Genomic DNA, 25,921 nt, shown 5'->3' with positions numbered 1-25,921 from the left:
TAAAAAATAGGATTGGATGCGCACAGGGACGAGTGGAAACATTCCCCAAACATCTCATCCTCTATTACATCTAAAAAGCCATGTAGGATTGCTAAACTTTCCATTATGGAGGCAGAGAACGGTAATGATGAGCGAACGTGCTGGGATAAGGTGTTATTGGAGCATGCTCGATGCTAACCGAGTGTCTTCGGCATGCTCGGATACTATGTTCGAGTCCCTGCGACAGCAACAACACATGCGGGAATTCCCCGCTTATTACACAATCCCTGTATGTGTTGTGACTGTCTAATAGACGTGAGACATGCAACCCATGGGACTCAGACATATTTTTCGAGCACACCGAAGACACTCAATTAGCACCTGAGCATGCCCAGATAACACCTTATCCCAGCACTTTTGCTCATCACTAGTAGTGAGGCTGCTTTCAGACCCCAGTAAGCTTATTGCTAAAGGTATTCAATGATGAAAGAAGACATGTCTCTTGCTTAAAAAAAATGGAGATAAAATAATTAGTAAAATCTCACTTATCCAGGGTCCCAGGATATGAAGTTTAAGAGTTCCTCCTACATCTCATTCGTGATGATTAAAAAAAAAAAAAAAAACACCCTAAAATAATTTGTTCTTCCCATCATCTGCCAGACCCAGAAATATCAGTCATGGAGAACATTTGTAGAGGACAGAGTGAGTTTTATTATTGTATTGTGCAGATCTCAGTTCTACTGGTAGGTAAGAGCTAGTATTGGAGATCTATCCTTCATGGGCAGATTAAAAACAAACAAAAAAAAAACAAAAAACAAACACCAAATGCTCAAAAGACACCCCCCCCCTTTACACCATCCTGAGAAGTGCGCAACTTAGGGAAGCGCACATGGATCACAATACAGTTTCAAAAGAAAGCATAGGCTCGGAGCCTTCTACTGAATCCGTGCGCACTCAGATAGGAGCTTCTCCAAGGTCTTTTCAGCAATGTCCGTAGGGGTCTTAGGACACAGATCCTCCCTTCAATCCACAGATATATAAAAAGGGACACAAATGTTTTGTCCCAAACATTAAGTTACTCTTTAAAGGTTACGTACGTTTTTTTAACATTTTTATTTTTCATTTTCTTCCCAAATACAAACAGTTGAGCAATTTCCCAAGTAGTCAATTAAACATATTTTCTAAGATATTACCACTAGAGTGATATACACTCACTGGCCACTTTATTAGGTACACCATGCTAGTAACGGGTTGGACCCCCTTTTGCCTTCAGAACTGCCTCAATTCTTCGTGGCAGAGATTCAACAAGGTGCTGGAAGCATTCCTCAGAGATTTTGGACCATATTGACATGATGGCATCACACAGTTGGCGCAGATTTGTCGGCTGCACATCCCTGATGCGAATCTCCCGTTCCACCACATCCCAAAGATGCTCTATTGGATTGAGATCTGGTGACTGAGGAGGCCATTTGAGTACAGTGAACTCATTGTCATGTTCAAGAAACCAATCTGAGATGATTCGAGCTTTATGACATGGCGCATTATCCTGCTGAAAGTAGCCATCAGATGTTGGGTACATTGTGGTCATAAAGGGATGGACATGGTCAGCAACAATACTCAGGTAGGCTGTGGCGTTGCAACGATGCTCAATTGGTACCAAGGGGCCCAAAGAGTGCCAAGAAAAAATTCCCCACACCATGACACCACCACCACCAGCCTGAACCGTTGATACAAGGCAGGATGGATCCATGCTTTCATGTTGTTTACGCCAAATTCTGACCCTACCATCCGAATGTCGCAGCAGAAATCGAGACTCATCAGACCAGGCAACGTTTTTCCAATCTTCTACTGTCCAATTTCGATGAGCTTGTGCAAATTGTAGCCTCAGTTTCCTGTTCTTAGCTGAGAGGAGTGGTACCCAGTGTGGTCTTCTGCTGCTGTAGCCCATCTGCCTCAAAGTTCGACGCACTGTGCGTTCAGAGATGCTCTTCTGCCTACCTTGGTTGTAACGGGTGGCAATTTGAGTCACTGTTGCCTTTCTATCAGCTCGAACCAGTCTGCCCATTCTCCTCTGACCTCTGGCATCAACATGGCATTTCCGGCCACAGAACTGCCGCTCACTGGATTTTTTTTCTTTTTCGGACCATTCTCTGTAAACCCTAGAGATGGTTGTGCGTGAAAATCACCGTAGATCAGCAGTTTCTGAAATTCTCAGACCAGCCCTTCTGGCACCAACAATCATGCCACGTTCAAAGGCACTCAAATCACCTTTCTTCCCCATACTGATGCTCGGTTTGAACTGCAGGAGATTGTCTTGACCATGTCTACATGCCTAAATGCACTGAGTTGCCGCCATGTGATTGGCTGATTAGAAATTAAGTCTTAACACACAGTTGGACAGGTGTACCTAATAAAGTGGCCAGTGAGTGTATATCCTTCATCTAGCTGAGCTCCTTCTGAGATCTTGAGATAACTGAACACCGATCACAAGCTAAACTGGAAATGAGGGTGCACTGCAAAAACAAACTTCCGTTTGTTTTTGCGGCCCCATTGATTTTCAATGGGGGCCGTGTCCGTACGCCGTGAAAAAGATCGAGCAGGCGAGACCTTTTTTTGTGGCCGCAAATACAGCCCTCACGGACATACGGCACATGGCGCACCGTGGAATTTTTTGGGGCCGCAAAAACACATCGGTATGTGTAAACAAACTTTCAAGATGGATTAGATCCCCATACAAACAAGGATTTCACCAATATCATCAGGTGTAAGGGAGCCATTTAATAATGGATACAGTTTGGATTGTAGAATGGACTAAGTAATAAATAGCTGAATTCACATTTATACATTTTCCTATTTCAGTAAATAGAAAAACAAACAACAATCGTTGAATAATTTTTTATTTTATCTTTACACATTCAGGGGAAAAAAAACCCATAAAATAAAAATAAATAAATAAAGCATGTAACTGAATCGTTGGCACAGGTTTTACCCTCCAAGTGCCTGGTTACAAGCATAAATGAAACAAATTTACTTTTGGATGAATTAGTAAAAGCCTGATTTTTTTATTTTTTTTTTATTTTTATTTTTTTTTTTTAAGTTTTTCCCACCCTCGCCTCTTCTTGGTAATGCTCGGTTACAATGACTGCGGCCAGATAAAAAACTTGATCTTACTCTGCTTTTAGCTCCAAAATTAAACAAATGGTTTGTGGTGATATCAAACCAAGTTGCGCAGAAAATGAAAATTTATAAGGAAAAAAAAAAATTAAAGAAAAATAGCCAGAGTGCGTAATTAAAATGCAACATAAGCTGCAATGTATCTGGGGCCGGTCAGATTTTTACTTGTACCATCCTATGAATTGCTGCAGTTAATTTTGCTACAAAATTTAATGTGACGTTCCAACTTCAGCTTAGTTTGCACCTTGGGTTTTTTTTTCACGAAAATAGGAAAAATCAGGTTTAAAATACATTGCGGAACACAGGCTAAACTTTTAGAAAAATGCAAAAATAGCAATTCTTTTATTATAGCTTTGGAATTATTTCTTCTTGATTCGTTCATCTGCTTTATAGGGAAATTTGCTTTTTATAATTACTTTACTACTTTAATTACAATAGACTAAAGTTGAGTTAAAATTGCCTGTGTGTCAATCGGCGCGTAGGGAATCTTTATGAAATATTCCTAAGGGCTCATACAGATGTACGATTTTTCCACGTACAAGAGAAAGGACCGAATATAAGAGTGTGGTATAAGGGTCATCCGATTTTCTCGTAAGTGCAAAAATAAAATTATCCACCTTCTCCATTCTAAAAGATAGTGCAGTCCTATTTTATTTTTTTTTTTACGGACTTTCCAAGGACAGCTCAGTCCAAGAAAAATCACGCACATGTGAATGGCTTCATAATCTATCACAGGAGTGAATGCTATCCGTGAAAATCACTGATGGCACTCATACACAAAAATGGGATGTCAGAAATTGAATTTTTGCAGTAGTTTTTTTTCCTGAACCAAAAACCAAAGTGGTGGCAGGAAAACCGCTGCCTATGATCTGTGTGTTTATACTTACAGGGTTTTTTTTTTTGGTTTTTTTACAGCAGCTCAAAAAAAATAAAAAGATAAAAGCGTGAATCAGATTTTTGAAATCTCACTTTTTTCTGCAGTTAAAAAAAAAAGAAAAAGAAAAAAAAAAATCCACACACACTGCCAAAGAACTGGAAAAAAGTCACCCTTAGGCCTTCTTTAATAGCCTATGGTCCTGGAGTTTATAATCAGATCAATTCTGATTATAGAAAGAGGGAGAACAAAAATGATAGAATTACTATTTTTGCATCTCTACAACTTTTTGCAGTGTCTGCAAAGATTCCGTCTTAAGTTTTTCTACTTAAAAAAAGTTTAAAATTAATTTAAAATTAGACAAAAAAAAAAAAAACAATCGTACTTTTTAAATCTTGCACTGTCCCGAGCCGAAATTTGCTCCCCGTTCCCGACTGCTTTACTTTCCTGCACTAATGAGATGTTACTTGAACAAATGATGGCAGAAAAGTAATAATTCGTGTTCATATTGATGTTTTGACCTTTGATGGCTTTTGTGGTCAAATTTTGAGTTGATCGCTATATTGGAGGTTGAGGGTACTGTTGCTTTTATCTGAAAGTTAACTTTTTTTTTTTTGTAAATATTGTAGCCCATATTTAGTCGATTCTTTTTTTTATGGATCTGGAGACATGGCAAACCTCTTTTATATGTAAACAACACATTAAACGCTCAAATTAATTGCTGCAAAAATATACAAATTAACATAATAAATACAATATAGCAGCAATTATAAAAACATTGTGTCACAGTTGCAACCAGAATTGCAAGAAAACAAAAAAAAACATAAAATAGAAAAAAGTGCATATTCAACTTTTCCATTAATGGATGACCCGGTCCCATTCACAGAAAAGAGTTAGTACCTCAAATAATGAAAACAAAATAATAAATTAAAGCAAGAATACATTTTTACATAATAACAACTCAGCGCGAGTCTGAACGATTATCGGCGTGACAGCCGACATCATGCTGATTGACAACCAGCTCCCCGCAGTGAGGAAGCAGGGATCCGGCTGTCGATCAGCATGATTGATTTACATGGTCATATTAGAGGTCAATGTTATATGAGGATAGCCTACTAAAGTAAACATTTTCCTTCTTCCTACTGCAATTAGTTCGTGTTCAGGAAAAAGAAATTGGAAGGGGATGATGACCTCAGACACAACCTCGTAAACCAGCCCCTACATGGCAACATTTGGTCATATTGCGGTAAATCACGTTACCTCAACAGTCGTGCAACTTCAGTGTATCCCCATAGGAGTAAAATTGTGCAAGCAAGTCACAATTGTTTTTGCGATCGTTGCACTCTGTCACCAAATTTTTTCTCCCATAGGAAGACATGGAGGCTGCACGATAGTTTTTTTTTTTTTTTCAGCAGTCTATTAATTAATTAAACAACCTTAAAACGAAGAGAAAATAACAAACGGCATAAAAACAAAACAGTAGATGAACGCCAAGACATTATTATCCTTTTACACGCGTCACAATATTTCTATGTACATATTTATATTATATTCAGGAAATTATAATCCATATAATCTGGATATTAGGAAGTTATCTATTTTTAAGAACCGGCAGAATAGCTTATGATAACATTTCTTTAAAAAAAAAAAAAAAGATTAATCAAAAAGAAACAAGAAAAACAAAAAACATTACTTTATGAAAAATTAAAAAATTAGACCCTAGTACTGAGATATTACACATTTTTAAAAGATTTTAAGATCAGGCAGAAATTCACATTTAATTACATTCAAGAGTAACAGTAAGGGAAATACAGACTGTCGGCCAAACACTGGAGTTTTTAAAAGACATTGTTTTGGCTTGAAAAAAAATATGCAGAATTTGATGTACAACATGTGTGCAAATTTAAAAAAAAAAAAAATTAGCAATTTTACGCCAATCTTGCCACCTTTTAAAAAAGTGAAATATAGGGGAATAAAGAGTAGAGTCACCTCTAGACAGAAGTGTAATATATAAAGATTTTCCAAATCTATCAAACATTTTGCAACACGTTAAAGAAATTTGGCGCAATGTAGCCAGGGACTTTAAAAACGTCACTCCTGAAATATCTCCCCCAATGTTCGAACATTACAGCCGTAGTCCATTTCTAATCAGAAAAAGATTTTTTTTTTCCCTTCACATTATGGTTTTCTGTATATAGTGTTATTACGCAACATTTCTGATATTGGACAAATACCAGAACGTCCGTCTGATCTGAGGACAAGATGTTTGCCTATAATGGATCAGACGAACATTGAAGCTTGGAAAAATATTTTGACCAGATTAAAAGTTTTTTTTTTCACGTCCTTAGGGTATGTGCACACGTTGCGGATTTTGCTGCAGATCCGCAGCGTTTCTGGCCCTGCGGGTCTGCAGCAGAATCTGCTGCGTTGTACAGTAACATTTTACTCTATGTAAAATGGAAACTGCTGTGCACATGCTGCGGAATTTTCCGCGCGGTTTTGCTGCGGTTTCAAGTCCGCAGAGATGACATGTCACTTCTTTTCTGCGGCTTCCGATGCAGTTTACCATCTCCTCCATTGTAGAGGTGATAAACCCCAGGGCTAAACCGCAGGCTAATCCGCAGGTCTTTTGACCTGAAATTTACCTGCGGATTTTTACAAAATCCGCGGGGACAAATCCGCAGCACCAATTAATACATGTGCACATAGCCTTAGTGTGTTACTTTAAAGCAGATGTCCACTCTTGCCAAACAGTAAAGGCCACTGATTGACTGCAGCGGTCATGTGAAACAGCAATGTCACATCACCAGTCACGAAAAGCAGCACCATTGTAGGAGGCAAGTATACACTATTTTAATTTTCTAAGGGTCTTTGAATTGATTAAGTAGAGATCGCCCAGTAACGGACAACCAACTTTAAAAGGGGACCTGCCATCTGATTCACGCTACACGGGTAGCATGAATCAATACGATCGCAGCCAGGTTTTTTTTTTTTTTGTTTTTTTTTTTACAGAGACATTCCAGACTTTCATAGTTAAAAAAATAAAAAAAAATAGAAGATCCAGCCAAGGACCATAAGCAGAGACCAGGCTGGTCCGGTGCTGCTGCACGGCCAGCCACTTAAAGCGCTGTTAGAGATGGTGGACAAGTCTTCCTCTATGGTAATGACCTCTCAATCACCTCTGCAGTGCTGGAAACAGCCGGCCAGGGGCCGAAGAGTGGGATGAGGATAATCTGGTGCCACCCCCATGGCCAGCTCAAAGAGATGCTAAAGTTGATTGACAGATATCTCTCTATGGTAGAGACCTGTCAATCACCTCTGTCAGCACTGGGAAGAGCCGGCCTGGGGCCGCACTGGACTAGTTTTGTCCTCAGCCAGATCTTCTATTCTTGTTATTAAGTACTGGAGCGTTTCAAAGAAAAACACATCTAATTGCAATAATGTAGCCATGCTCGGATTCATCCTGACCGTGGTTAGGCAGCATGAATCAGATGACAGGTTCCCTTTAAACATGTCCATCCTAACACCGTACAACAATCAATGTAGCCTGTAGCTCGGATGTGCAGAATGCATCGGCCCCACAGTGCCACATTGTGCCGTCACACAGATAGAATAATCTGCTTGCCTTTTAGGCATTTTCAGGAGGCAATAGTGCAGCCTCTTCTATGGACAGCAAATTACCTAATGGGGTCACGAAGGGGTTTCCACTTCATAAACTAATTTGTTCAGCCACTTACAAAGATTGCTCTAACTCTGGCAAACGTGACCAGTAAATGATTCACATGGCCTGTAAAATTAAAAAGAATATATTTCATCCTAGACTAGTCAGGAATCGGTCAATCTTCCCTAACGTTCGGCCTTGTTCTACAGTTGGATACATTAGTGCTGGACTCTAACATTAATATAGGGCACAATCAATTTGGGATCTATGGTTAAAAAAATATATTGACGCTGGGCAATCCATTGGTGGAAGAGCTGGCATCCCTACACGTTACGTACCATAAGAACACTGTTCAAGTAAATTGTGTTTAAGAGACACTTAATTTATAAATTCAATTAAAATATCTAAACAAATTAAAACAATTCAAGAATCTAATGCCAATCCTTCCTATCTGCAGTGATCTTGCTAGAATAGGGTTAGAGGTAATATTAGGGCGAGGTTCCTTGGTGGATGTGTATCTGCACGGAAATCCACAGATTTTTGCAGTTTGAACTGCAGAGGGCACACAAGCCCGATTGAATGAGGCTACCTGCTGTAGACTCTGGACAGAAACCATTGAAAGGGGTTATCCAGGGCATTTATTTTTAACCTATAGACCTAAGAACTATATATATAGATGGGCATACATGAATTGGCCAATTTGTGCGGTAAGAACCTTCATTTTCATCAATTACTGTGAGTAAAAAAAATTGTGGGAAAAAATCTAAATTGAATGTTTTTAATGTTTTTCTGTGTTTTCACATGGCCTAGATTCATGCACATGTGCTGCTGTGTTCTTTTTTTATATAATATATTTGCATTTTTTGGGTGAATTTCACGTACATTTCAGCTTAGGATACTGGCTTAATATCAGCATTACAAAAGACAGACAAAAAAAAAGGGTTCGAATGTTCCCTTACATAGAAAACTTTACCATTCTGGGATAGTATTTTTACTTATACATTGAGACAAAAAGGTAACTATTTTTTTTTGACAGACACAAGTAAAAGGGAGGTTCTATTGTCTCCAGTCTACCAATGTAGAATGAGTTTTCCATAGGTCTTTACCATACTGTATATATATATATTTTTTACATATATATTTATAAATATTTATATAGAATATAATTTCAGATTAGAACATGCTGTTATAGTGACAACCTACTGTACAATATAATACAATGGTACAGGGATGAGGGATAAGGTTGCAGCTTGTTCAGGATAGGACGGCTAGAAAACCCCACGCTTATTGAGTCTCCTGCGTTAAACCCTCCCGACCCCAATGCCCCTGCAGTGCTATAGACACAGCAAAGGTTAAAAAAGCTCATGGCTACTATAAGATAACAGATGCAAGTAAAAGATTTTTTTTTTATTTCAAGAAAAATAAAATTTCCATTGTATATCCTAAATAAGCCACTTATGTAGCAAAAAGCCACAAGTAATGCAAGGATCAGATAATGGTTTATATGATATCTCTAGGTAAAAGCATCATGCAATTAGCCGCATACAAAGAAATGCCTGTGGGTATATAGGCGGACTCCGACATACATTCAATGTACGCGCCCCTGCAGAACATCATTAAGTGATGCCAGCGCCTCTCGTCATGGTCCCGAGCCGGCTCAGGGTTTTGAGCAACCACGTCACGGTTTCTCACATTACCAAGCATGCACAGCCATTAGTAAGATGGGTTTTAATAGATTACCTAGGTTATTAGTAGCTTAAAAAATAAAAGCATAAAAACTTAAACTTAAGGATAGGGGGTAACGAGAGTCCATAGACTGTATACGATGATGTCAGGGTGCCGTAACAGCCTTAGATCATTGAACTTGGATCATTAATATTAAAAAATATGATCTTTATAAAGTGTAGATATCTTTACATGGTGTAAAGGCTTACAGACTAAAAAAAATAATTCCTGTATTGGGATGTGTCCGTAGTTGATATTGCAGAACAAAAATGCAATTCTATATGGGGTTTTGTGAGAGGAGATAGCTTAAAAAAATAAAGTAAAAATAGAAGATTGTGTGTTTTGCATTTTGGGGTTTTCTTTCTGAAGGTTCCCTATCCTTTACAAGTGAGTTTGATATACTTTTCTATGACTATCTCATTTTCCTACAATGATCCTATTGATCCTGGATAAAAGGAATTTTGCTCTACAGGGTCAATCACATATTAGTTCTGTATCAAAACTCATTAAAATTAAGTTTTCTAAATCAGAGAACCTCAATAATGCAGCTTAGATAGCCTGGATCACTACTGCAAAAGTTATTAGACAACAAGTTGTTATACAGTAAAGCAGGAAAACAAATTTAAAGGAGTTGTCTGGTGATCACACCGATTGGCAGAACCAGGAATTTTTCTAACCAATCGAACAGCTAGCTAGGGGCACTTTTATTATTTAGAATGGCGTGGCTGTGGGCATCTCCCTTAGAAAGGCGTGGCCATGGGCATGCTACTTTAGAATGGCGTGGCCGTGAGCATACTCCTTTAGAATGGAGTGGCCGGGGTCAGGCTCCTTTTGAATGGCATGCCGGGGCCAGGCTCCTTTTGAATGGCGTGGCCGAGGGCACGCTCCTTTAGAATGGTGTGGTCGGGGGCATGCTCCTTTAGAATGGCGTGGTGGTAGCGGCTGTGCGCATGCTTGACTGTCACTCAATTAATTCCTAATGAGGCTGTCAAGACCTTTGTTCAGATTTAATGGCAGTCCTGTGGAGAATTAAAGGAGAAGTAGTCGAGCATCCAATATGCGGCTTCATTTTGTAACCGGGAAAAGGTGTCTCATTGGGTAGAAGAGTTCCAGGTTTTCCCAGTCGGTGCCCCTTCCCAAAAGTTCGATTTGGGAAAAAATAAGTTCCCAATTCTGTTCCTTTGGTACGGTTGGACACCCACCGAACGTTAAACAATCACGTTTCCTAAGGATGGGTATAAATAGTTTTAACTGATGAACCCTTTTAAGGCCGCTTTCATGCAATAATTTTGTTATAATAATATTTTAAGGACAATTGTAACTTTAATGTCAGCGGCACTGTATAAAATGCCCTATGCACAGGTGCATCTCACAAAATCAGAATATCACCAAGAAGTTAATTTATTTCAGTTCAATACAAAAAGTGAAACTCATATATTTTATAGAGTCACTAAAGACCAAGTGATCGATTTCAAGTGTTTATTGATTGTAGATACTATAAACTAGACCTTGGAAATCAAGGTCCCAGAGTCTGGAGGAAGAGTGGAGAGGCACACGATCCAAGCTGCTTGAGGTCTAGCGTGAAGTTTCCACAATCAGTGATGGTTTGGGGAGCCATATCATCTGCTGGTGTAGGTCCACTGTGTTTTATCAAGACCAAAGTCAGGCAGCCATCTACTAGGAAATTTTAGAGCACGACAAGCTTTTTGGAGATGAAAATTTCATTCTCCAGCAGGACTTGGTAACTGTCCCCACTGCCAAAAGTACCTATACCTGGTTTACAAACAGTATCACTGTGCTTGATTGGCCAGCAAACTCGCCGGACCTTGATCCCATAGAGAATCTCTGACATAGAGGATGATGAGAGACACCAGACCCAACAATGCAGATGAGCTGAAGGCTGCTATCAAAGCAACCTGGGTCTCCATAACACCTCAGTAGTGCCACAGGCTAATTGCCTTCATGCTGCATTCATGCAGTAATTGATGCCAAAGGAGCACTGAACATACATTTCAGTAGGCCAACATTTTGGATTTTAAAATAATTTTTCAAGCTGGTGTTATAAAGTATTCTAATTTACTGAGATAATGACTTTTGGGTTTTAATTGGCTGAAGCCATAATCATCATAATTAACAAAATTAAACACTTGAAATAGATCACTCTGTAATGATTCTATAAAATATGAGTTTCACTTTTTGTATTGAAGAACTGAAATAAATTAAATTTTTGATGATATTCTAATTTTGTGAGATGCACCTGTAGAATTTTTTGGGTTCGGTGCTTTCCACCTTATCTATATTGCATATAGTGACATGGCGGAAAAAAACAACAACACTTTTTATGACTTTTAGAATACTAGCAAGGAGCCCTTACATTTACCAGCGGCACGCCTTCATTTTTTTCACCTATGTAGTAAAGCGTAAGATATTATTGAATAATAATGTAAAGGGTTTAGCTTGTATACCTGTCTTAGATGACTTGCAATATCAGGGTTGTCTGTCATGTTGAGTTTTTTTTCTACCTTAATACAGAAAACATATCCCATGTGTCAGGAGTTTCGTCACATTGCTCTTGCTCCTATATATAATGGCAGCGAGTAATTGATCACTCCTATAGTATTATATTAATGACTAATGGCAGCCAACAGTTTCCGAGAATATGGCAAACGGCATGTATAAAAGAAGAATCGCTTTAAATAAAGACATGTCACTAATTCAAAAGTGGCTAGTTTTTGCTTTTATTTTATCCCTGATGCTCCCCTGAGTTTTTTTTTTTTCCAATCTGCCATAAGGTTCCTGAGATATGGACCATTTTATTTAGTGCCATCATCTTCTATGATCCTTCTAGGGAAGGGAGCATGGCTCACAAGATCCTCTGGGCTGTGTCTGTGAGCCACGCACCCTTGTAAAACACCATAAAAATTTGCACTAAATATAAAGGCCCTTATCTCTGGAATCGTATGGCAGTATAAAAAAAAAAACACACAACATACTCAGGGGAGCAGTGGGAATAACATACAGAGCCTAAACTGGCCACTTTTAATCTGGTGACAAACGCCAACTGGACCCCAATGATTTCAAAGAGGTCAGACATGGTTGCAGCTTGCTTTGGAAAAAAAGTAATGGGAAAGTTTAAAGGAAACCTACAAAAAACATTATGGGAAATAAAACGTAAAGTGACTGAACTGGGATAAGAAGAAATTCGGAGAGAAGACCTGAACAACTGATTGACGAACAGAGGTTCTCAGCTTAGGTTTAGGCAAAATATGCACTATTTTCTGTATCTGGTTTCATACATTGTTTTAGACTTTTTTTTTTTTCTTTACAGTTTTGCACATCTCAATATTAGTTACCATGTTTTAGAGGGTGACTTTCTCTTCCGACTTCTACATGATTCCACTAAAAGCTTGCGTCAATGGCAGACACCAGTAACAAACTGGGTTGTAAGTCGACTTACTTCTACAACCCACTTTCCCCATTTGATTGATTCCCACTGGCAAAACTGGAATGGTTATTTAGACATTCATCCCAGTACAAAGACATAACGAAGGGGATTTCAAGTCTTTTCTTTAAAACATAAAAACACTGATTTGAATTTTCCTTAGGAATATACAGCGACATACACAACATGCATTACGAGATGGGGAAATCAATGCTGCAGAGGCGAAAAATCCTGGCTACTATCTGCTTAGTTTACTGGATACTTTCACCTCTCGGACAGAGGATTTCCCACGGCTGGTTTTGCTCCCTGCAGAGTGGTGCGTGCCACCTGGTCCTTTGGATAAGTTCTTACTTTGTTTGCTGCAGCAATAATCCTGTTGACAGGACCGTCTTGAAGAAGAAGAACCAGATAGGGTGGGTGGAGATTTGCTCCGGCCAACATACGGAGACGAGCTTTTGGGTTCATGATGATGGGGTCTTCCTACTCTTGATGAATTAGAGCTATTAGTACGGGGTAAAGAGGAGCTGCGTGGGGAAGCACTGGGGCTTCGTCGGGGAACCACGGGGCTCTTGGGAGGAGTTTTGGGACTGTGGGGGGAACCTGGGCTTTTGGATTGGGAAGAACTTCGTGCCTTTTGAGACCCATTCTGAATAATCTGAGCGAGGCGGGAGAGCAGGTCAGAATCAGAATTACCGCTTCCCAAAACCTTGTATCTGCGTATGCTATAGAAAAAGAGAAAAATAGAGAAAAGTGAGCACACAACCGTCCATTTGATCTTATTTCTGCAACATAAAAAAAAAAAAGTTAAACGTTAATAATTTACTATGAGGGTTTTCTGACACAGTAGCAAAAAAAATTACCGTAACCTGCTGTTAATATTGAACCAGTACATACAAACTCTGTGGGACATGAAAAAAAATACAAACTGTTTGTGTCAAGAAGTGAGCGCTGCTCTTCATCTCTACTTTATTGGGGCCTACTAGATGGAGTTAGAGCCAAGATCTGCACTGTGCAAATACAACAGGGCACTGGATCTTCCCCATCTACTCATGTACCATACAATCTACATGGTGATCTTGTGTCTCTCAACTTTTTTCCCGGAATGATTACGATCAACAAGCAGTAAGAAACAAAGGCATAATCTAAAGAAAAGAAGTAGACCCTTGTACTTATCCTTACCGTGCCTCGACTCCAGGTCGTGTGGGTGGTTTTCCAGGTGGTGGCCTTGGAAGAAAAGGCGTTGAAGGAGCGCTGCTTATCTGATCATTACTTGTCCAGGACACGGGGCGAGGGATCTTACTTCTCCTAGACTGAGGGCTGGGAGATGTTACACTTCCATCGTCAGACTGGCGGACGTTCGAATCAGACACTGTTCTGGGAATGAAGAAGACTTCGTCCTCAGACAACCGTACAGCTGGTGATGAGGTCTTTTCCTCCACAGACTTGTCAGAGGCACTTGAAAGATCACCAAAAAAGGACTTGATTTGCCGTTTTTCCATTAAGAGCCGGGCAAGATCGGTCTGATGGGCTTTTTTCAAAAAAAGCTTCTCCTTTGCAGATATCGGAGAAGACGATTCTGATGCAGAATCGACCTCCTGGGCCAAGACGGGAATCCTGCTGTGTCTAGTTGGAAGAGATGACTTAGTGTGATCTTTTTTGGAATGCTGAGATCCATCGCTTAGGTCACACTGCAGGCCATTTTTAAGATTTCTTTGATCCTTATCGCCAACATGGTCAAGTAACATAGACAAGCTGGACTCAGCACAGCCATTAGATAGTTTGATGATTTTATCTTTGTGATAACCATTTTGCTGAACTTTTTCAAGGAAGGTCGGTGTAGGCACTGCCACGTCAACATTTGAGACTGCATCCAACTTTATTTCTTGAAGATCTGAGGATTCATTTGGCACAGAGCAAAAAGTCCTGGTCTTTGTGGGTTCATAAATATCAGTCGTTACTACGTCTGGGATTTTACACTGTCCAGGAGAAATCCTTGGAGAATGAAAACCTTTGTTTCGTTCAGACTTGCCCTCAACTGGAGAGCCAGAATGGGAGCGTACCGGAGTCTCCACACTTTTCTTCTCATTTGGCATTGGATCATAACCATTAACGATGTCTCTATTGCTCGAGTCTATGGCTGTGCCAGTTGCTTTCCTCTGACTTGGTTTATCTAAATCTAATGCCAGGTTTCCTTTGTTAGTAGCTGTGGCAAAATCATCTTCTGTAGTACCATAGCCTGTTGGCATCTCATGTGGTGAGAACATTTCTAAGACATTGGAGTCCCGATCTCGTTTCTCTAAGGCTGGTCCGCAAGGGAAGCTTTCAGAAGCTGACTGTGTTGATGTAACTGAAGGACGAGGAATCGTCATCTAAAACGTACAGAAAGTGATAAAATAGGAGATTAATGCCACTACAAATACACTTGCCAATGCCATCTGATGGAGCAGTTAGAGTGAAAGCAGGTATCTGAGCCTTAAAAATAAAGTGAATTTATTATTTTCCTGAAAAGCATAAGCAACAGATAACAGAGGTAAAACATGCATTACTGAATAAAGTATGCATCAAAATAAAAAAAATACAACAACAAAACAAACAGGAAAAATCTAAGTTGGAAAACACTAATTTTTCCACTTTAAACCTTAAATTTTTTTTTGATATTTTTTTAATCTATTTTTTTCCTTTTGTAATTGGAATTAGAACTTCACCCTTTTGAGGTAAAGGAACTTTGGGATACATGCCTTGTCGAAATTGATGCACAAGTTGCACCAATGTACAATGAATTTAGACCAAGTTTGAATTCTTACAACTAAACGGAAAACTCTAAGGTCATAATATCAAAAGTCTTCATGAAGCCCAAGTCTAAGTGTCGCTAATGTAACTTATTCCCTAATCAGGAAACCCATTTTATCTAGAAATAGTTTTCGTAGAACCAATCGTAGAGATTAGTTATATCTACATTGGCCACAGCCACATAGCCACCTCTTACCTGCCAGCATCCACGGTCCTGGTTTTGAATATCCAGCCTGGCGCAATGTCACACGCTCAACATGCAGCAACGATGACTTTGCACCAGGCTGGTTATCCAAAAGAGGAACAAGGGACGTTGTCTGGGAAGAGGCAATTTGTAGCGATCCCGTCCGGCAGCCACAGATAACTAAAGTGGCCAATTGACCGGGACGTGTGAATTGATTTGTAACTAATCGAAGTCTAATTTAATATGACTGATAATAGTGATGAGCAAGCGTGCCTGGATAACATGTTTAAGCATGCTTGTGTGCTCATAGAGTGTGTTCGGTGTGCTTGAATACTATGATCGAGTCCCCGCGGCTGCATGTCTCACGGCCGTTCAAAAGCAGCAACACTTGCAGGGATTGCCTAACAAACAGCCGCGAGCCATGCAGCTGCGGGGACTCGAACATAGTATTCGAGCACGGAGAAGAAACTCTTATTAGTACATAAGCGTGTTCGGATAACACCTTATCCGAGCACGCTCGCTCGTCACTACTAATAAACAGTTCTACCTACAAATTACATATGTCATTTATTTTGAATTTCAAACGTGGATTTCATTTATCCAGAATCTGCCTGCATTGCCCAGCACTAGCCATCCAAACATTTATGTTTTAGAAAACCATTCGCAGACAAATGGGCTGACCTTGTGTACCCAGATCAAAAAAATTTTTATTTACAATTTTTATTTTGGACTGAAAAACAGCAAGCACCCACAAAAGTCTGAACACGATACCACTGTGTGCAAATCACTACACAGTGGAACCAATAGGTATAAAGCAATCATTGTGACTTCTGGTAGAAAAGAACGTAAAGGAAGACATTTCAAAAACGCAATTGAAGTCTATTTGCATGTGATCTCTTAAAATTCTTTGATCCCTACTGCAGGACAAAAACTGAAATTGCTTACCTCTTCATGACACCAAGTGTGTGTAAATAATGGACCTCACAGTCGACCTGCCTAGCTTCCAAGATGGATGTGGTCATGTGATCTACCCATGTGCGATCTACCCATCTAGGACAAGTGCGATCTACACATCTAGGACAAGTGTCATCTACCCACGTGTGATCTACCCATGTGCAATCTACCCATCCAAGACTTGTGCCATCTACCCACATGCAATCTACTCATCTAGGACATGTGCCATCTATCCATCTAGGACATGTACCATCTACCCATGTGCAATCTAACCATCTAAGACATGTGCAATCTACCCAAGTGGGATCTACCCATCTAGGACTTGTGCCATCTACCCACGTGCGATCTACCCATCTAGGACATGTGCCATCTACCCACGTGCAATCTATCCATCTAGCATGTGTCATTTACCTATGTGCCATCTACCCATCTAGGACATGTGCCTTCTATCCATCTAGGACAGGTTTGATTAACCCATGTGATCACCTCTCTGGCTGCATCTTCTTATGTTCAGGTGCTAAATGCATTCAGTCTATAGAGGAGATCCCGATACCTCTACTTGTGACTGCAGAAACTGTTTCTGTGCCCGTGAAGAAGAGGATGAAATCAGAGTTGGTTGCATAGCTAAATTAAGTCACACCCTCCATTTTTGAAGTATGGATGTGGTGAACGCTGTGTAAAGCATTTACACTTGTTACCGATGGGCTTCAATGTATGTCTTGCGATAAAGAATGAGGCCTTTTAGTATTTCCAATGCAAATAAACATCCTAAACTCTTTGGAAACCTTTCTAAAAAGAGAAATGTGTCAAGGATATCGTTTACAAAATGCAAAAGGATCTGGTGGATCAGCCATCTATATGAAAAGCAGACTTGTATACCACACGTTTGGGTGACTGCTCAAAACTTTCCTTGGTGCTAATACTCGACGACAACTCCAGGAGCTGGACCAGGGACCCTTAGCTGATCTTAGGAGCAGATATCTTGACAGAAGAGGTGGTCTTTATGAGACAATCCCAAAGTTTGCAGAACCTACTAAATAGATAACCAAAATCTTCCTATATAACTACTTTTATGCAGTTTATACAGTTCCATTTTTTGTTGGACAAGTCTAGGAGAATCTAGAATAAACCTCCTTTCCGTAATTGCACTTTTTGCGTCCAGTTATACTCTAGATAACAAACAGAACAGTATAAAAAAAGAAGATATAGAAACTTTGACATGGATTAACAAGCGACAGTGACTTTTGGACATTTCCATTCATTCACCTGGGACTTTGATATTCGTATTACACTGGGGTACTTGGTGCCACCATGGGGAATGGCAGGCAGCTTCCTGCGGTTGGCTGAACGAGAGGAAGAAGAGCAACTCTCAGCCGAATGACTCTTGGGGATGCCAATCTCTTTCTTGTGTGGAGACTCTGAACGGCTCGACTGGGGTGTATTGGGGCTGGTGAAGCGCATGGGATTGCTAGCAGGTCTTGAGGTAGAGGATAACAGGATGTGAGAAGCACCAAGCTGTGAATATGATGTGAGGGGGGGAACAAAATCATAAAGGAAAATAAACAATGTATGCACAAGCCAGCACCGCCATGGCAGAAAAGAAGGAGGTGAGCAAGCAAAGAAAATAGTCTACCTACCTTATGTTTAATGGAAACCACGTACGTGAACTCCACTGGGCTTGCCCCTGCTACGGTGCAGGCTGAAGCAGAAGTGGGGTTTCTATCTCCGAAAAACTTACTGAACGATGGGAGGTTTGATAGCTGAGACCTGAACCAAAAGGCAGGACGGGGTTTTTTTTTATCCCTAATTGAGCATTTCTGCCCTAGTTACAAAATGGAATGAGGGGATGAATGCCTAACCACCGCTACATTAATTCTCTATGACGCTGCTGGACAAATCCAAGGCAGCCCCATAGAGAGGCAGCTCCACTGGAAATTTATGGAGAGGCAGATGAGCATGGGCTCCATTCTATCGATCAGTGCAGGTCCCAGCGTTCAGACCCCTTCAAATCAACAAGTTACCCCCTATCCTCTGGATAGGAGATAAAGGGTTTGCTTGGTAAAAACAAGTTAAGCCTTAAGGGCACTTTCAGACGTTGATCCAATGACGGATTGCAGTGCACGAACTGGCCACACACGCCCAGGTGAGGAGATGCGCGTCCAGTCCGTGCACTGCAATCTGTCATCGGACCGATTATCACAGACATCTGTATGAGCTCTTACTCTATTCTGAGGCTAAATTAAAATAGCTCCAAGTGAAAGAAGGCACTTCATTCAAGATATGACAACAAAACATGGATTTTTGTGAGTACTCACCGTAAAATCCTTTTCTCCGAGACGCTCATTGGGGGACACAGGTACTGTGGGTGTATGCTACTGCCACCTGGAGGCTGACACTAAGTGAACAAAAAAAGGTTAGCTCCTCCGCCGCCGCATACACCCTCGCCCCGAATGCGGGCGGAAACCAGTTTAGTGCAACAGCAGTAGGAGAACACAAAATAAATCAGCCTTAATGCAGAATACAATATGTCTGGAAAAGGTTCACCCTAATATCAAAAAAGGAAATATATTAAATAAACAAGTGCCAACTGGCTCATAGGGTGGGTGCTGTGTCCCCCAATGAGCGTCTCGGAGAAAAGGATTTTACAGTGAGTACTCACAAAAATCCATGTTTCTCCTTCATCTCACTGGGGGACACAGGTACTGTGGGACGTCCTAAACCCTGGGTGGGAGATTGACTCACCGATCCAAGCCACATGCACCTCTGTCTAAAGGTGCGCCACTGCTGCTTGGAGAATTCTTCTACCCAGGCTCGCATCTGACGAAGCCTGAGTATGCACATTGTAATATTTAGAAAATGTGTGCAGGCTGGACCAGGTTGCTGCCTTGCATACCTGCTCCGCCGAAGCCTGGTGCCGAAGCGCCCAAGAGGCCCCCACTGCCCGAGTAGAGTGTGCTCTGATCCCTGATGGAACCGGCGTGCCTCTAATGCGGTAAGCCTCTTGAATTGTTAGACGGATCTATCTGGCTATGGTCGACTTTGAGGCTGCAAGTCCCTTCCTGCGCCCTTTGGGGAGCACAAACAGCGTGTCTGTCTGGCGAAAGGGTGCCGTCCGCGACACGTACCTTCTGGGAGCTCTCACTAGGTCTAATGTGTGAAGCTCTTTATCCACCTGATGTACTGGCGCTGGACAAAATGAAGGCAGGACAATGTCCTCATTAATGTGAAAAGAGGACACGACCTTCGGCAGAAAGGGAGGAGATAGTCTGAGAACTGCCTTATCCTTATAGAAGGTGAGAAACGGTGCTCTACAGGACAGGGCTGCCAACTCCGAGACTCGCCTAATGGAAGTTATGGCTACCAAGAATACCACCTTCCTGGAAAGGTACGACAATGAAATTTCCCGTAATGGCTCAAAAGGAGCTTCCTGCAGGACACTCAAGACCAGGTTAAGGTCCCAGGAATCTAGGGGCGCTCTATAGGGAGGTACCAAATGTGAGACCCCATGGATGAACGTCCTCACCTGCTTATTAGTAGCGATTTTTCGCTGGAAGAGGACAGACAAGGCCGATATCTGTCTCCTAAGGGAACTTGGGGCCAACCCTGAGTCTAAGCCTGACTGAAGAAAAGCCAAGATGTTGGGAATAGAAAAAACCAGTGGAGCAACCTTGCGATCTCGACACCAACCAAAGAAGACCTTCCACGTGTGATGGTAAATTCTTGTGAGGTAGGCTTCCAGGCGCTAACCATTGTCGCGACCACTTTACGCCCAAACTCCGCCTGGGTCAGAATCCAAGATTCAACGGCCATGCCGTCAAACACAGGGCCCCTAAATTCGGGTGGCAGATCGGCCCCTGAGACAGTAAGTCTGGATGCTCTGGCAGACGCCATGGAGCGTCTGCCAGGAGCTGCACTAGATCCACGTACCATGCCTGACGGGGCCAGTCTGGGGCCAGCAGAATTCTTGGAACCCCCTCTGTTTTGATTTTCCTGATGATTCTCGGAAGTAGCGGCAGCGGGGGAAACAAGTATGGAAGGCGAAACTGGTTCCATGGTAGAACCAACGCATCTACTGCGATCGCTCGCGGGTCCCGAGACCGAGCGACAAACACGGGCACCTTGGTGTTCACCCTGGAGGCCATCAGATCCACATCCGGTGTTCCCCACCACTGAAAAATCTGCTGGAAGACCTCGGGGTGCAGGGCCCATTTCCCGGGCACAACATCCTGCCGGCTGAGGAAGTCCGCCGCCCAGTTTTCCACGCCTGGTATGTAGACTGCTGAAATTACCAAGCGGTTCTCCTCGGCCCAGCGAAGCACGTGTTCCATTTCGCGCATGGTTGCCTTGCTGCGCGTGCCTCCTTGATGATTTACATAAGCCACCGCCGTGGCGTGGTCCGATTGAATCCGGACAGGACGTCCTGCTAGAAGGTGCTGGAAATGTTGCAGCGCCAACCGCACTGCTCGTATCTCCAACAAGTTGATCAGGAGGCGTGCCTCCTGTTGCGACAATCGTCCCCGAGTCGTGTGATGGCGGAAAACCACTCCCCAACCGAGGAGGCTCGCATCGGTTGTGACCACCCGCCATTGATCTGGGGGAAAGGGTTTCCCCTGAAGAAGGGAGGCATCCAGCATCCACCACCGTAGTGACTGTCTGACTTGAGAGGACAACCGGCACCGATGATCGAGCGTATTTGGGCTCTTGTCCCAGGATGTCAAGAGAGCATGCTGTAGGGGACGAAGATGAAATTGGGCAAACGGAATCGCTTCCATTGCCGCCACCATCTTCCCTAGCACCCTCATCCCAAACCGAATGGAATGAGGGACTGGTTGCAGAAGCTTCCGGACTCCTTGCCGGAGCGCTAGAGCCTTGTCTTGAGGGAGAATTACCAACCCTCGGAAGGTGTCGAAAATCATCCCTAAGAAAGAAATCCTCTGGGCTGGGAGAAGGGATGACTTCTTCTTGACCAACCATCCCAGGGGGATAGGGTATCCAGCATAATGCTGACATTTTCTTTGCATGCCCGAAATGAAAGGCCTTTCACCAAGAGGTCGTCTAAGTATGGCAAGACGACTATACCTCGAGAGTGTAGAATGGCCATGGCGACTGCCATTACCTTTGTGAACACTCTGGGGGCGTTGGCCAGCCCGAAGGGTAGTGCTACAAATTGGAAATGCCGACCCTCGATGGCAAACCGTAGGAACCTGTGATGTGGAGGAAAAATAAGGACGTGCAGGTAGGTGTCCTGGACGTCGATCGAGGCCAAGAATTCTCCTTGCTCCATGGCCGAAATAACTGAACGGAGAGATTTCATCCGAAAAGGTTTGATTCTGATGAACCTGTTCAGGAGCTTTAGGTCCAGTACCGGCCTGACTGTCCCGTCCTTTTTGGGGACCGCGAACAGATTGGAGTAAAAACCCTGAGTCCTCTCGTCCTCTGGTACGGGAGCAATGACCCCGTTGAGCTGGAGTACCTCGATGGCTCCCAGCAATGCCTCCGCCCGGGCTTCCACTTTGGGAAGCCGGGACAGAAAAAAATCGTCTTGGAGGATATTTCACAAATTCTATCTTGTACCCGGACGACACCAATTCCGTCACCCACGCATCGCGCGCTACCGTGACCCAGACGTGGCAGAACCGGAGCAGATGGCCGCCTACCCTGTCATTTTCGGGTAACGGGCGCCCCCAGTCATTTAGCTGAGGGTTTTTGGGATCTGGCTCCCCTTGACCTGGGCTGGCGAGCCCGCATCCTGCCCAGCGGGTTGGCTCTATATGCGACCTGTCAATCCTTGTCTTGGTTGTAGCAAGCTGGAGCGGCTGAACTGGCCGCTGCCATCCACCCAGGGTTGCGAAATGCCCGAAACCGCGCCTGACGAAACGGCGGTTTGATTTTCTGCTGCGGGAGAAAACTGCTTTTTTTCCCCCCGTAGCATCAGAGATGAGTTGGTCCAATTTTTCCCCGAATAGGCGGCTACCCTGATAAGGCAGGGAAGTCAAGGATTTTTTGGAAATCGAATCGGCCCGCCACATTCTTAACCATAGGGCCCTCCTAATGGCGATTGCATTTGCCGCCGCTGGAAATTATATCACGCCGGGGGCGGGATTTCCACCCGCGGCCTAGCCACGGGCTAAATTTCTTCCTCTGCCTGCCCGTGCGTTGGCGGCCCCGCCGATCCCGCCGGCCCTTCTCTGGGTTGCTCCATGCGCGCAGGCGGCCCCCGCCTGTGGGGTAGGAGGGAGGGAGGGAGGAAAATGCTGCTGGCCCTTCTCTGCCGACCTTCTCAATGGAGCTCTCCCTCCCCAGTCCTCCATACCTGCGATAACCTCCGCTACAGATCCAGCGCACCAGGTAGAGGGGATGGGGTAATTTTCTGGACGGTGCAGGCACCCTAGCTCCGTCCCCCCGGCAGGGGCGAGGAGAGGGACTGTCCACCGCCATGCAGCACCGCCGTCTCGCGTTGGTGGAGCAGTGGGGGCCGCACAGACTAGTCTTGTGCCTCTGTGCAAGCCCATGGCTTCAATACCTAGGGGTGGACAGAGCTAAGTCCGGCATTATGTCCCACGTCGCAGAGAGGATACGTTGAGGGATACTCGCATGTGCTCGCCCATTGATGGTTTGGGGAAATCGGATCCTTTCAATAGGATGCGTTGCCCCTGTCTTATCTTCATAAAATAAAAAAGAAAAATAGAAGTCTGGGGAAAAAGTCCCAGATACAGTGGGGCAAAAAAGTATTTAGTCAGTCAGCAATAGTGCAAGTTCCACCACTTAAAAAGATGAGAGGCGTCTGTAATTTACATCATAGGTAGACCTCAACTATGGGAGACAAACTGAGAAAAAAAAATCCAGAAAATCACATTGTTTTTTTTTTTTCATTTTATTTGCATATTATGGTGGAAAATAAGTATTTGGTCAGAAACAAAATTTCATCTCAATACTTTGTGATATATCCTTTGTTGGCAATGACAGAGGTCAAACGTTTTCTGTAAGTCTTCACAAGGTTGCCACACACTGTTGCTGGTATGTTGGCCCATTCCTCCATGCAGATCTCCTCTAGAGCAGTGATGTTTTTGGCTTTTCGCTTGGCAACACGGACTTTCAACTCCCTCCAAAGGTTTTCTATAGGGTTGAGATCTGGAGACTGGCTAGGCCACTCCAGGACCTTGAAATGCTTCTTATGAAGCCACTCCTTCGTTGCCCTGGCGGTGTGCTTTGGATCATTGTCATGTTGAAAGACCCAGCCACGTTTCATCTTCAATGCCCTTGCTGATGGAAGGAGGTTTGCACTCAAAATCTCACGATACATGGCCCCATTCATTCTTTCATGTACCCGGATCAGTCGTCCTGGCCCCTTTGCAGAGAAACAGCCCCAAAGCATGATGTTTCCACCACCATGCTTTACAGTAGGTATGGTGTTTGATGGATGGAACTCAGTATTCTTTTTCCTCCAAACACGACAAGTTGTGTTTCTACCAAACAGTTCCAGTTTGGTTTCATCAGACCATAGGACATTCTCCCAAAACTCCTCTGGATCATCCAAATGCTCTCTAGCAAACTTCAGACGGGCCCGGACATGTACAGGCTTAAGCAGTGGGACACGTCTGGCACTGCAGGATCTGAGTCCATGGTGGCGTAGTGTGTTACTTATGGTAGGCCTTGTTACATTGGTCCCAGCTCTCTGCAGTTCATTCACTAGGTCCCCCCGCGTGGTTCTGGGATTTTTGCTCACCGTTCTTGTGATCATTCTGACCCCACGGGGTGGGATTTTGCGTGGAGCACCAGATCGAGGGAGATTATCAGTGGTCTTGTATGTCTTCCATTTTCTAATTATTGCTCCCACAGTTGATTTCTTCACTCCAAGCTGGTTGGCTATTGCAGATTCAGTCTTCCCAGCCTGGTGCAGGGCTACAATTTTGTTTCTGGTGTCCTTTGACAGCTCTTTGGTCTTCACCATAGTGGAGTTTGGAGTCAGACTGTTTGAGGGTGTGCACAGGTGTCTTTTTACACTGATAACAAGTTTAAACAGGTGCCATTACTACAGGTAATGAGTGGAGGAAAGAGGAGACTCTTAAAGAAGAAGTTACAGGTCTGTGAGAGCCAGAAATCTTGATTGCTTGTTTCTGACCAAATACTTATTTTCCACCATAATATGCAAATAAAATGAAAAAAAAAAAAAAACAGACAATGTGATTTTCTGGATTTTTTTTTCTCAGTTTGTCTCCCATAGTTGAGGTCTACCTATGATGTAAATTACAGACGCCTCTCATCTTTTTAAGTGGTGGAACTTGCACTATTGCTGACTGACTAAATACTTTTTTGCCCCACTGTATGTCCCACGGTGCGGGAAAGGATACGCGGAGACGATACTCAACGCGTGCTCGCCCGTTGATGATTTGGGGAGATCGGACCCTTTCAATAGGATCCGTCGCCCCTGTCTCATCTTCCCAGTTAAAAAAAAAAAAAAAAAAAATAGTCTGGAGACATCCAGACGTGTGTGCCTCCGACGGACACTAAGCAAAAAACTGGTTTCCACCCGCAATCAGGGCGAGGGTGTATGCGGCGGAGGAGGAGCAAACCTTTTTTTGTTCACTTAGTTTCAGCCTCCAGGTGGCAGTAGCATACACCCACAGTACCTGTGTCCCCCAATGAGACGAAGGAGAAAAACCCCGGACACATAAAGGTACATGTGGGAGAACAAGAAGAGAGCCAAACCAGATACATTAAAAATACATTTTATTCAATATATAATATTGAATACATACTATACAAAAGCAAAATGCCATAAAGGAGAAGCTGGCGGCAAAACACGCGTTGGGGTGAGGGGACCCAGAGCTTGTGGTCACCATTACATGGGTAAATAATTATTCTTACTTTCTATCTTTACTTTAGTTTTTTACCTAGCTGGCATCATCACATTATCCTGGCTATTATAGCAATTACCTTTGTGTCTATCTACCAGTGTTAATAATATCAGGAGTTCTATCCTATTTTTGACTCTCTGGTCTCATTGCCATACAATTTACCTGCTCATTGGTATTGCCACTATGTGAGGGGTTTTGGGTAGCTATTATATATTGAGCCCTGAGTTACAGGGTTGATTCACCTTGTTATCCCAATAGGGAGAGTCGTTTGTACTTTTAC

At 42.8% G+C, this 25,921-nt stretch overlaps 1 protein-coding gene across 3 annotated transcripts in view; it reads right to left on the bottom strand.

The window, feature by feature from the left end:
* Positions 1-2,858: 2,858 nt before the first annotated feature.
* TTBK2 (tau tubulin kinase 2) overlaps positions 2,859-25,921 on the bottom strand; it is a 182,015-nt gene continuing 158,952 nt past the window's right edge. For 2 of the 3 annotated variants that reach the window (XM_073552670.1, XM_073552669.1), the window contains 3 exons: positions 18,050-18,298; positions 14,035-15,224; positions 2,859-13,577 (listed from right to left, as the gene is read on the bottom strand). In XM_073552670.1, coding sequence (XP_073408771.1) covers positions 13,094-13,577; positions 14,035-15,224; positions 18,050-18,298 — 1,923 coding nt within the window. In that variant the 3' untranslated portion in view covers positions 2,859-13,093. The remainder of the gene's footprint in view (positions 13,578-14,034; positions 15,225-18,049; positions 18,299-25,921) is intronic. The other variant, XM_073552671.1, reaches the window with a different exon arrangement.

This window comes from Dendrobates tinctorius, unplaced genomic scaffold (genome assembly GCF_039654945.1).
Source record: "Dendrobates tinctorius isolate UK_male_01 unplaced genomic scaffold, ASM3965494v1 ptg000194l, whole genome shotgun sequence".
NCBI lineage: Eukaryota > Metazoa > Chordata > Amphibia > Anura > Dendrobatidae > Dendrobates > Dendrobates tinctorius.
This window is presented reverse-complemented; position numbering and strand designations above follow the sequence as displayed.